The sequence below is a fragment of the Mercenaria mercenaria genome, chromosome 16 (genome assembly GCF_021730395.1).
Source record: "Mercenaria mercenaria strain notata chromosome 16, MADL_Memer_1, whole genome shotgun sequence".
Lineage (NCBI taxonomy): Eukaryota > Metazoa > Mollusca > Bivalvia > Venerida > Veneridae > Mercenaria > Mercenaria mercenaria.
In genome coordinates this window covers 42840134-42852694 of record NC_069376.1, presented here as the reverse complement: position 1 = coordinate 42852694, position 12561 = coordinate 42840134, and the positions used below count along the sequence as shown (strand labels likewise).

General features: G+C 33.7%; 1 protein-coding gene across 2 annotated transcripts; it reads right to left on the bottom strand.

The window, feature by feature from the left end:
- Positions 1-2558: 2558 nt before the first annotated feature.
- Positions 2559-12014, bottom strand: LOC128549665 (uncharacterized). Of its 2 annotated transcripts, none has more exons than XM_053526859.1 (6): positions 11326-12014; positions 9348-9477; positions 8376-8555; positions 6522-6689; positions 5410-5682; positions 2559-4391 (listed from the first exon to the last, which is right to left on the bottom strand). In XM_053526859.1, exons 1-6 carry the CDS (start codon positions 11467-11469, stop codon positions 3991-3993), a joined length of 1296 nt encoding a protein of 431 aa, XP_053382834.1. In that variant the 5' UTR covers positions 11470-12014; the 3' UTR covers positions 2559-3990. The 2 variants fall into 2 exon arrangements, with proteins under 2 accessions (XP_053382834.1, XP_053382833.1); XM_053526858.1 differs by having other exon boundaries at positions 5410-5691; positions 11326-12008.
- Between the last annotated feature and the right edge of the window lie 547 nt (positions 12015-12561).

The following is a 12561-nucleotide window of genomic DNA, read 5'->3' as shown; positions in this document are numbered from 1 at the left end:
CTAACTTCCTAGCTAACATTAACTTCTCCTTTTCCATTTCTAACTTATCCTGTTCTAACTTACGTCCGTATTCTAACTTATCTAGCTCTAACTTACGTTCTAACTCTAACCTTTCCTTCTCAGCCTCTAAGCTACTACGTCGTTCATATTCTATCTTTTCCTTCTGCAACCTAACTTCGAACTCTAATCTTTCCCTATCTGCTTCTAATCTATTCTTTTCTGCTTCTACTCTTAATCTCTCTGCTTCTAAACTACTTTGTTTTTCATATTCTATCTTTTCTTTCTGCAACCTAGCCTCCAACTCTAATCTATCTTTCTCTGCCTCTAATCTACTATGTCTTTCCTCACGTTCCCTAGCCTGCTCTTCCTTAACAAAGTTACGTAACTCATCTCCTTCATAACCTAACTCCTTTCCTACCTTCGTCAACTCTACTACACTAGTCATGTTTAAATGAGTACACTACGTTAACACTATATAACACTACGCACTACAGCTACTATAACAACCTGAGACACTAAATAAACAATCGTGAGGGAATACTAGACTACACTAGTTTACACTAAAGCTCTACAGTTACCACTGGAGCCAAAACAAAATACTATACTCTACGTATATACTACACCAAACGTCCTCACTAAAATAATAATACACTAAGTTGCTCAACAGTACTATGTGTCAATCAAGGTTGCATAGGCAACAATCAACAAAGTACAGTGACAGTAGGCTGTAACAATACCCTAGCCTTATCAAATATCAATCAACTGTAACTAGTGTTAACACTTTAGTGTAACAAATAAACAAAATAAACCAAAGTGCTTTATCCTAAGATAAAGTATAGGTATAACACAACTGTGTAGCACTAAAACTTAAAAGTAGGTAAAAGTATATGCAAGTAAACAAGCTTGCTAACACACACAAATAAAAAAAAAATAATACTGTATCTGGTATGTATACAGCACACTAATACCTAATAGGATCACTGGGAGAAGTAGGGCGACGCACAAGTAAGAGTGAGTAGGATAACTCTCCTTGTCAAGGGCGGTCACTCTCAGCACAGATATATGGTGGCTTAATCATAGAGTGACACAAAAACCAAAAGAAAATAAAAGGAACGAACTCACCCAGAATCCAAGTGTCGTAAACAATGTCTATCAGTCTGTGACCACAAAAGCTGGTTAGCTGAAGCTACGGATCTGTCTTGTCTTGTCTGAGGTAAGCCGTCACTCTGAAAAATGAATAAAACTATTATATGTGTAACAATAAAACAAAACAAGAGGAATCTTTACACATTATTGCTGCAGTTAAATGGGTGTTAATACTGTTCGAATAGCTACTGTGTCTGGTCGACCAATCCCACTTCTGAGCCCATTGTGACAGGAAAGGCGTACCGGCGACAGTAACCATCAGAACAAATCAACACCCTTTACAATATTTACAAATTTATTCACAAAGATGATTATTAACAATGAATAGATATGAAAAGAAAAAAAACTGATTATAGAAAGAAAAAAAAAAAGAAAGTTCAGTATCTCTAGATACAAAAGTTCTTAAATTCCATTCTAATCTGACGTGACACAGTTCTTTAATTCAATTGTGAACTTTAAGTAGCACAAACAAAACGCAGCTTCAAAATTCAAAATACAGTCCCTTTAAACCGTGAATACGTTGATTCCGTGTTGGCTCCCTATGGTGGTAGGTGATTGCATCCCTGAGCTGACTTCAGAGGATAACAAAAATCATCGTCTTTGCGGTTTACGGCACAACCATGGGACGAAAGCTCTGCGCTGGGAATATCACATCCAGGCGAGTGAAGACAATTGAACCTCGGGCATTGTACTTCCGGGTTATGACATCACCAGGTAAAATCGTCTGGCGGAAGAAGCTCGATCGAGCATAAATTTCTAGCAAGAAAATAATTCAGACATAGATTCGTCTATAAAGTCGTAAGGTGGTGTGCGCAAGGCATATCTAGTCCAGTCTATTTAAAGGATAATGTCCCGCCAAATACTAAATTTCATGGGATTCACGATATAGCCGGGGAATCTAACTACTTTGGCGCGAATTTAAATTGACAATTTGAGGCCCATTATAGTGGTTTTGGGGATAAAAACATAAATTACTGAAGTTTATAAATTATCAACTTTCTTATTACTGAACAGAATTTAATGAAATTTACATGGAAATTTAAGTTATGAAATACAGAAAAACATGAGAGGTATTTCATGCGTGAAATCTGACATTTACCTCAATAACTAAAAAATTTACAAAAAGATGATGCAATACCTGCATTTACAATACATATAAAATAAGGCCCGTATGTCAATTTGTGACAAATATATAGCGCTTAAAGTAATCTATTTCCAACCCATTGGCTCTATAGCTGTGAGTTCGAAACCTCGGTTTTGGGTGTAGCAACATTCTTTTATATGAGGAAGCCATCCGGCTGGTTAACGGAAAGTTTGTTGTTCAAGGCAGTTCTCCGTACTTAGGAGATGGAAAGTCGCCATATGACCTATAGATTTGTCGGAGTGACTATGAACCCAGTACAAATAAAAAAATCATATATTTGCATCAACGAATATACAATTTGTAGAAAAATAGGTATACATTCACAGACATTATATAACGTAAAATTTAACAAAAATGAAAACAAATATTCCTACATTTACGTTTAAAAAGAGCATGTACATTTACAGATAATTTATTGTGTATCACTTTTGTCTACAATTGTCTCGATTCTTCTTAAATATTCATCGAAGATTATTGCGGATTAGAAAACCTTTGCATATACAGTAAATTTGTACACAGTTTTGTCTTCCAGGCGTACAAACATAATAATTTGGTTTCGAACTTGTGATAAAAATTCTTCTTTAATAATATTTAGCAATCGCAGTGCGCCAAGTCTCTTAATACTTAAATTCTTCGTTAAAATATCTTTATCAAGGTGTGAGAGGATGGAGCCATCTATCATCTCGCTTTTAAATGCAGAGATGTATTACCAAGGTTCATCTCCTTCAGATGATATTTATATACCTCTTCAACGGTTAAATCTAGAAAATTCACAACACTGTAGCGAATATCCCTGCATTGCCTAGTTGAATTTCCATTTGGTTAAGTAGAACAAGTGTTACGTGAGGAGGTATAGCTATCACATGGAGAAATGTAAGTGTCACAAGAATGACACTACTCAAGGTATCTGATCCAAAAATAGGTAAAATTACGATGCCTGGTGACTCCATGTTTTCTTGGTATCATATGAAAGAGTTGTTCTGCTGAACAAGAAATAGAAAATAAAATGACCATAACGAGATACACGAATCACTTGAGTTTTTGACTGTATATTGATAATGCTTACACTATGATAACAGGATTTCTGTTGACGTATTACTGAAAACTATAAAGTAAAAACATCTTTATATATATATAATCATGTGACTTATATTTTCTTTTTCAGTAGGCAATACGCTTTCAAATGATACCAAAATTATATGTGCTTACCAGGCATCAGTATTTGATATATCGTAATAACACTGTTATATAGAACTTGTGGACCGGATACCCTAGTGATGTACTTGTAAATATGTACAGAGCTTTCGTTCTGTTTTATCCTGCTTTTTCTCCTTACGTTGCACTTCAGATTCGTTAAAAGTTTTATTTAGTAAAGACTGACAGCTTAATTCTTCGTTTTGCAAAAAATTTACTTGAGAAGAAACTGACTGAAGTATTTTAGAAGTTGCTGTTGATAGCTTTGACATTTTTATCCTTTGATGATTTGAAACTGATTATTTAAGCTCCTGGAGCCATGATTTTGACGGATAAGGTTCGGGTGTCAGTTTAGGAGCTTTTTGCTGCATATATGATCTAGATTCAAATGCTGACATTTTTTTATACCTGCTTTGAAGAGTTGGTATTACTACTTGCAACACATTCTGTACTTGTTCTGTTTTTGTTGTTGCCCTCTAGCTTGCCTGGAGTAACTGTGTTAAACGCTAATCACATATCTTTTCAGAACGATCGCTTTTGTGTCTTTGAGCATTTTCTTCTTCAAATGAAATATCTTTCAATCTGTATATTTCTGTTCTTGTCATACCAAATTCTTCAGTCAGGATACTTTCGTTCATTCCGACGAGCAGTTTTCCATCTATTTGATGCGTAGCAAATGATTCAGAATACTTTTCCATTCCTTTATTCTGCAATAGTTTCAAAACATCTTCGACAGTAAACGCCTCAATATTCTTTGCATGTGTCTCTACAGGTTTATACTCCGACAGATTATCGTAAATGTTGTATTGTCTATTCTCTATGTTTATTAAGCTTTCATAAGTCATAGGCTCAGCATATGAGTACTTCATACCGGATTTTAGAACACTCTCGTCATATTCTGCAATATCTTTAATAAAAGAAAGAAATTCAAAATCAGTGACTTGACATGTACTTTTCTAAAAGACATTTATGATGAATGAGAAAGTACAGCTCAAGGTATCACTTTTACATTTTAAAATGTCTTAATCATATTTGAAATATGCATTACAGTTCCATAAGGATTTTATTCTTACGATCCAAATAGAGAATGTGCATATTCAAATGGTTAGAAAGACACTTAATTCAACATTATACATGAACTGAAACAGTCAGGTAATGAGAACAATGATTTCAATGATACTTTCTAGTATATTAATCAAATATTTAAACCTATGACAAATAAATAAAAAAAGATCGGCAATAGGATTTAACACAAAAATAACATTTTATGTTCATAACTAAAATCTGACAGCCGCATTTTAAACAAAGGCTTTATATTAAGTACAACATCTTAAAATAATTTTCAATTTTTAGAGGTGATCAAAAGATTCTGCTAAAATGTTTATATGTTTTCTTGCGGTGGAAGGAAATACTTGAGTAATTTTATTACATCATAATATGTTCGTCTTATTACATACAACACTTTAAGCTACAATAAAACATAAGCAGTCAATGGCTTTGCCATCCTTATGTGCAAATTTCACATTGCATAACATGTGGCGTCATGTTGATATGTGTTGTCGCGCTAAATAGTTATTTGATGAGTGATATTTTCAATCATACTCAACCTATATAACAATTTTATATAATTCTTGTGAGAACTATGAGAATAGATGTGTATGTAATAAAACCATTGTATCGAGAAATATGCCCTCATACTTTTGCGGAATAAGTTGAGCTCCTGGAGTCGAGCAGTATTTCCGATGCAGAACTCGAGCATATTTTTGTCAATACAAATCCAATAACCCGTAAGTATTTACAGTATTTCCTTCAGTTTAGTAGTATTCCCAAATTATGTTTATCATTCAATGTAGTCTAATAATGAAGGTTTGTTCAGATCTCCAAACAAACAAAAATAATAATAAAACACCATCTGTAAAAGATACCATTTGTTCCTTTTCCCAACGAATCGGAATGCAAAGACTCATATCTCTTTTCACTGTTAGCGATTATCTTTTGTTCTATTTCTAAATTAGGAATCTGTTCTGTCAGGGTTTCCACGTGTGATCTGTCTTTACTTTTATGCGCAGATGAATCACTGGATGCACATCCGAAATGACATTCCGGCCAATTAACCATCAAGTTGATTAAGTTGTCGTAAACTAAGGGTTCGGCATATGCGTAATTCGTATCCCGTTGGATTTCAGCATGATCATATTCTGCAACATCTGTGATAACGGAAGAAAACATTTTACTTCACAAGAAAATTTGTATTAACCTGATTCAACATAAAAAATTGTAGAATATGTTTCTGGATCATCTTGTCATTCTGATGTTGTGATAAGGACAAAAAATAAAACGTTCGAAGAAATTTGAAATATGTATTACACAACAATGACTATATTGGATATGAGGCCTCTTTGAGTTAATTTCGCTAACTTTAAATAAGTTCCTACTCCCATATTGATGTAGGATCAAATCCGATTTGAGGAGAAAGAATAGTTTCATGTTAATTTGAGGAAGTTTGATAAGTAGGCTAAGTTTGGCGCCAGCCCTTGCCTTGCCTCTTTCTACACCATTTAAGCTTGGAAATCGCTAAAAGACTCATCTCACTTGAATGTGACATAAACCCGAAGACAAAAACTATATTAGATTTTATAAAACGTCCTGGCTCACAATCAGCATGCCTATTTAGAATTTAACTATAAACAAACCCAAAACATTTTATACATAATTTCACATACTCTAATTGCAATTGGAATGTAAATGACACATAAATATGGCGGATTGAAAAACTAATCACAATATATTGACCTTAATGTTGAGAATATATTGTTTGCTGTTTGAAATTGTGTGATGGATAGCTAAAGAAATTGTGTGGTGGATAGCCAAATAACTAACTGTCTTGACAGTAGAGTATTCGAACAAAATGATCATAACAGACCAATTCAAGTAAGACTAAACTAGATGAATATTTACAGATATTTAGATATAGGTAAATGATTTCCTTTGTAGCCAAAAAGCAGATTGGTATTCAGGAAACAACATAGAAACGTACGCTGATTTCCAAAACGAAGATTATATTCCATATGCCGACTTTCCTCCTCTAATGTATCACAATGCTTTTTCCATCCCAGTTTGGACAGGAACTTAATTCCAGTAACTCGACACAGCCTTAGTTGTGAGAGGTACAAAGGGACGTGGAAGATGTCTTTGCCTAACTTCCCTGTGCAAAAAGTAATTAAGGTAATTGATCTATAATGACACTCGGCAATTTCCGTACGATGACATAATCACTGAATTCTACTTCGGTATTATTCGGTCTTTTCATGTCCGCCAGGAAATGACAATACCGTATAAAAAGAATACAATCATGATCAAACAGAAATTGTTAACAAACTATTTGCTAGAAAATATCAATTTATAACATTTTTACATAAAATACCGTATGTATTATTAAAATAAATCAAATCATGTGAATATCCACATCTACAACACTTTAATTGAAATGATGATATTACATATATCTAACTTTGGACACATAAATGACTTGAAGAACTATTAAAACTGTTTGTGATTGTAACAGTCTATAACTATAGGCACAAAATCGAATGAGTAAGGTTCACGCCTAAATTTTCCTGATATAAAGAAATACATGAAAAGAATGTTTGCTAAACTTGTTACCGTGATGACTTTTCCTCATTTGCATATTCCGCAATTATAAAATCACATTATCAATATAATGGGCAGTTGTAGTAATATAAGTGTTTATAACATATTTGTGTACTTCTGTTCTTCCTAGACCCATAATATGTTTGAAATACCTGTTCCAACAGTTTTGATATTTTAAAACTTTGTTTCAACCGACATAGACTAATTGCAAATTTATTTTACCACACAAAACAACAAGTACATTAAACCAAACAAAACTCTTATTAGTCAAATTGAAAGACTTGGCCTCTAAATTCATTCTATATTCTAATATCCTTATTTTGTTTCATTTATAAAGCATTTGCAGGAAAAGGAAACATAGTCTATAATATCCCATTGGAAAAAGTCTATGGGAATGCCTATGTTTCACACGGGTAATTTTCTTCACATAAAAATACGGGATCAGTTTCCCCGTAGAATGCAACTCTACAATAGCAAAGGCTTTTTATTCTCTGACAACACATGCTATTCGGTAAAAACTCATCTAAACAGGCTAAAGACTGGCAGCCAGACAAACAATGATGTGTTATCAATAACATATATGGTCTGAACAAATAGTTCTTTTAGGCATAGGAAATAGAGATCAATATAATTGCACATTTACTAATCCTACCAGGTGTTCTGTATTACAAAAGTGCTTCTTTTGTGACATTTTGATACAAGCAAAACTGTATTATCTGCACTATTAATTACTTACTGGTACTTCATTTTATTATTGGCTTGTTAAAAGTTAATTTTTTTACCATATATAAGTTGACAGAATCATAGGAACCATCTTTTGAGGGGTAAATCAAACACAAATGAATAAATCCTAAATGTTCTTGTTGCAAAAAAGTATGATATCGCGTTTAAAACAGTTTACATTTTCCACTCAATTGTGTTATTGCAAGGGAAGTAAACTAATATATATCTCTGCTTATAAGTACTAACCCAAGGCAAGAGTTGTCATTCTTTGTGGATCACAACATTAAATTAAAAATTAAAACTTTTGTTATTGATATGAACAAAATTATCATAAACATTACATTTGTGAAATCATTTTTTTTTATTTCAAGGACTTGGAAATCAATTTCTAGACTTTATTTAATGTATTACTATCGTTGAAAATTTTAGGGTCTATCTCTAATTCTTTAATATGCAGATTGAATTTGCTGCACTGTATTATTTATTAAATACACTATAGGTTTTAGTTGCTATTTACCGTCTACTAAATAGTTTCCAAGCAGATGTACTTCCTTAAATGTCTTCACAAGTTCCAGGTGTGGCAATTCCTTAGAATTGAAGCGTTTATTTCCCAAAATGATGATGTTTGGTGGATATTGTACATTCAACGGCAGTCTATGGTGCTTCAGTATTTCCGAGAGACTATGTTCCCGACCAGCTGTAGAGGTAAGAATTTATAACGATTGATTACGAATACACTGTACACTAACACAAGGACGGTCTGAATGTACCTACTGGTACGTACTTTCTTCTAGAACATGTATTTTAAAAGGCATAGTGTGTTAATTACAATATCAACATAAACTTACCTAATAAACCATTTTATAAACAAAAGAAAGAATACGTGTGTGGGGGTGGGGGTGGGGGGTGGTAGGAGGAGTGGGTACTGAGTATTGATTGAAAGTGTGTACCGATAAGTGGTGCAGGTGTCTAACAAGAACACATATCGAATGAGAACGCAGTCTCCGCAAATGTTGTCTCTGTTGCAAAGTTGTAGTTTGAGAACATACTTGATAGTACACAAAATACATACACGCGGCAGTATACGGTGGACAGAACAGACAAATAAAATACAATTTGACACTTCAATTGAAAAAGTCAACGGAAAAACATTATAAAGGTTAAATGTGCAAATTCCACAATACTTATCCCTAATATGTTCCAGAAATACAGTACGGCGAATGCCTAGCACATGCAATAGCAACAAAAGGCACAATATGTAAAGCAAAAAATAATGCTCATATAAATGAGTATAAAAACAAAACATAACGAACCATACACACATGTTCTAAGTGTCTTTAAAGAAGGCTGAGCAACAAAAGAAAAAACAACATTTAGAGCTCGATAAAGCATGCCAAAAAACAAATGTCCAAGTTGGCTTTAAGAACTTTTTAACATAGAGTCCTTCACCTGTTCTGTTAGACATAAATGATGTCTTATTGAAACTTACTTTTTTCGTGTTTAATTATACATAGATTTTCAGAAAATACTTCCGGGATACTCAGAACTCTGCAGTTTTTCCTGTTTTGTACTTTTGCCACAACACGTTTCTGCTTTGATTTAGCCGCTATATACAGTACCTGTGTAGAAAATATGTAAGCAAATTTTATATCAGCAAACCTGTTTAGATTAGATTTATATCATAAGGAACCAAATTAAGGTGATCACACACAGTGTGAACACCATTGAAGCATATGTGTCACCCAGCATTTGTTTTGACTTCATTTATTTGGGCGGTAGTATAGCCAAACATTTGTTAAACTTGCTGTAAAATGACATGTGAGTGAACATTTTCCTTTTACATTAAATCAATAGCAATAAAAGTATTTATTACATACTCATTTCTTTTCCCCGTAAAGTTACACTGGTACCGGAAACGTCAATATTTTTCCATACACTGACACCTGAATTTCATATCGGGTGCGTGACGTTATACAGTATGTGTTGTTGCACTATTTGTTCTATTTAGTTCGGTATTGTCAATTCTATTCAGGCTATTTCATAAATTTATGATATTTACATTATATTTATACGTGTAGATGCGTATGTTATAAAAAGGTTAGTATCTTTGCATCGGGAAATATGCACTCGTTCTTCAGCGGAGGAATATTGCGCACCTGAAGTCGAGCAATATTTCCGCTGAAGAACTCGTGCATATTTCCCGATACAAAGCTAAAAACCTATAAAAATAAAATTAACTGATCCCCTCTTTTGTTATGTAAAACCCTATCACGGTAAACTTTGTTTACCTACCAGCTCCTTAGTTCGGAAGAGGTTTGTAAATAATTAATAGACCGCTTAAGAAGTCTAAACTTATTACAAGGCCTGTCCTTAATATCATAGAGGTATGAGAGATTCGTACTTAACCTGTGTAAGCGGACGAGTGACTAGGTAAATAAAGTTTCCAACTGTTTCACAAAAGTCAGTTGTAAATATTTCAAAACAGACTTGAGATAAGATTTATTCATTTTTTGTCCTAGAATTTATTTGAAAGTTAAAACATACATACTCAGTATGATTTCCATGAGAAACCTTCCGTCTAAATATTTGCTTTGTCAGAAGAATGGTTCATGAAACATAAAATCTAACAGAACAGAGCAAGAATTTAGTAACAAACAAATTTACCTATTCAGTATATATTTCTATTACGATCTGGTCTAAAAAAATCCTACTGTTTCAGCACGTTTAAAGACGACAAGTTCTTAAGTAGCTGAGATTGATGGGCGATTCGACAAAGCAAAGAAAAATATACTTAATTTTGCGAATATTGTTTCAAGTCAAATCAAATTAATATTATATTTGTATAATTTTAGACATTACTTATTTATTCTTCGTACAAAGTTTTGTCGTTTGTTTTGCTCCGTCTTATGCCGTATGTCTAATAGTATTTTATTCATGTAAATACTATACTTTGATTAACATTATCGCGATAAGTAACTGATAACTTCTCCACATAAATCGGAGGCGGATGACGAACATTTTAAGCATAAACATTAATAGAACAGAAGCTATTCAGTAAACTTCATCTATAACGAACACGGAAGAACATTTTGAAGTATCTCTCAATTTTTACCCTTCTTTGAGAGAGTAAGTGGCTCATAGGTCCCCAGGCTGGACTATAATGCCAGCGATCCGGGTCGCGACGGATATCCCGAAAATGCTAGGAGATTTACAAATTAGTACTGTTTCCAGTAATATCGGCCTATATTGGATGCAAGAGACTTGGGTAAATGTGATACCTGCCGTGGGCAGGTCTGTAAACACCATGCAGACATTTTCCTTACTGAAATTCTTATTATACATCTCTTATTTTGAACAGTTCGATAAATACATCCTTACCAATAACTTTACTTCAAATTTTGACACATTTTTCGAATATTAAAATGCTAAATATCTCATTATGTATTTACAAGTCTGTCATTTGTTACCTCCCCTTCTCCAAATGTATCCTCAATAATGTGTCCTTGAAATCCTTTATTAACTTGCACCACAACCGGCAAGTGTTTGTGAAATTGATCGTAGAATTCTGCTACACTGTATTCTTGACTCTCTGTTAGAAATTCTATTTCCATAATTCTAATGATCTGAAAAAAAGGTGTAACAATTACATCAATATAGAATTAAATCAAGAGCGGTCCTGTCCATGCCTTTTCATTTACCAAAGTATCATTTTTACCATAACCTAAAAGTAAATAATATGCTTTAGCATATTCCTTGCATTTTGTTCTCTGTTAGTGATATGGTTTATCTTTAGAAATAACTCATGCACAAAAGATATTATATTCGCTACAGTTAAATAAAATACGAGTTTTGTCGGTAGACCATTTTGGTGACTTTGAAATGTGCATTCACTTGTATACATGTCATAAAACCCATCGAACATTTTAGTTTGTTTTAATAACGTTAATATCTGTTATTGACGGGCTTAACATGTCAGCTGTTGTTAAGACAAACACGTAGCAGGGATGGTAAAAGGGACAGAGTTCGTCTACCACTTCTTTCTAATTCTGTCATTTATATAAGGAAGTCATGAGTTGTATGCAGAAAACAAGACAGTTCTTGTCACTAGTTGGTTACATAAATAAAATATTTGTGAAAAAAATTTTTTGGGGCCGATTTACAAAGAGAGTAAAATGTACTGACTCCTTAAATAGAATAAAATACAATAGTTTACTTCACAAACATTACGAGGGATGTTCGAAATGAATTGCTTATTTCTATCTGGAGACTTCAAATTTCAAGTTAGTCCAAAAGGGCTCAATTCATGCCCTTGAAGTACTCCCCGTGGCTAGAAATGCAAAGTTTTAGCCGATGTATCCACTTCTTGAAGGCGTCACAGTACGCTGATTTGGGCACAGTAATAAGGTACTGATGAATGGCAGATCCAAGTGCCTGTCCGGACTGGTATTTCCACCCAACAAGGAATGATTTCAATTTCGGAAACAAAAAGAAATAATGGGGAAAGGTTGGGGGGAATATGGGGGTGGGGCAAAACGTTACTTTTTTTTCTTCAAAACGCCGTAACATTGCGGAGGTATGAGCGGGGGATTGTCAGTAGAAGCGGAATTTTTAAAAACCCGTGGCAGGGCGTCGTTTTCGATAATCTTTTTTTAGTTTTTCAGACTAATTTTTGTAGTATTTTCCCGGTGATGCTTTTCCCCTTT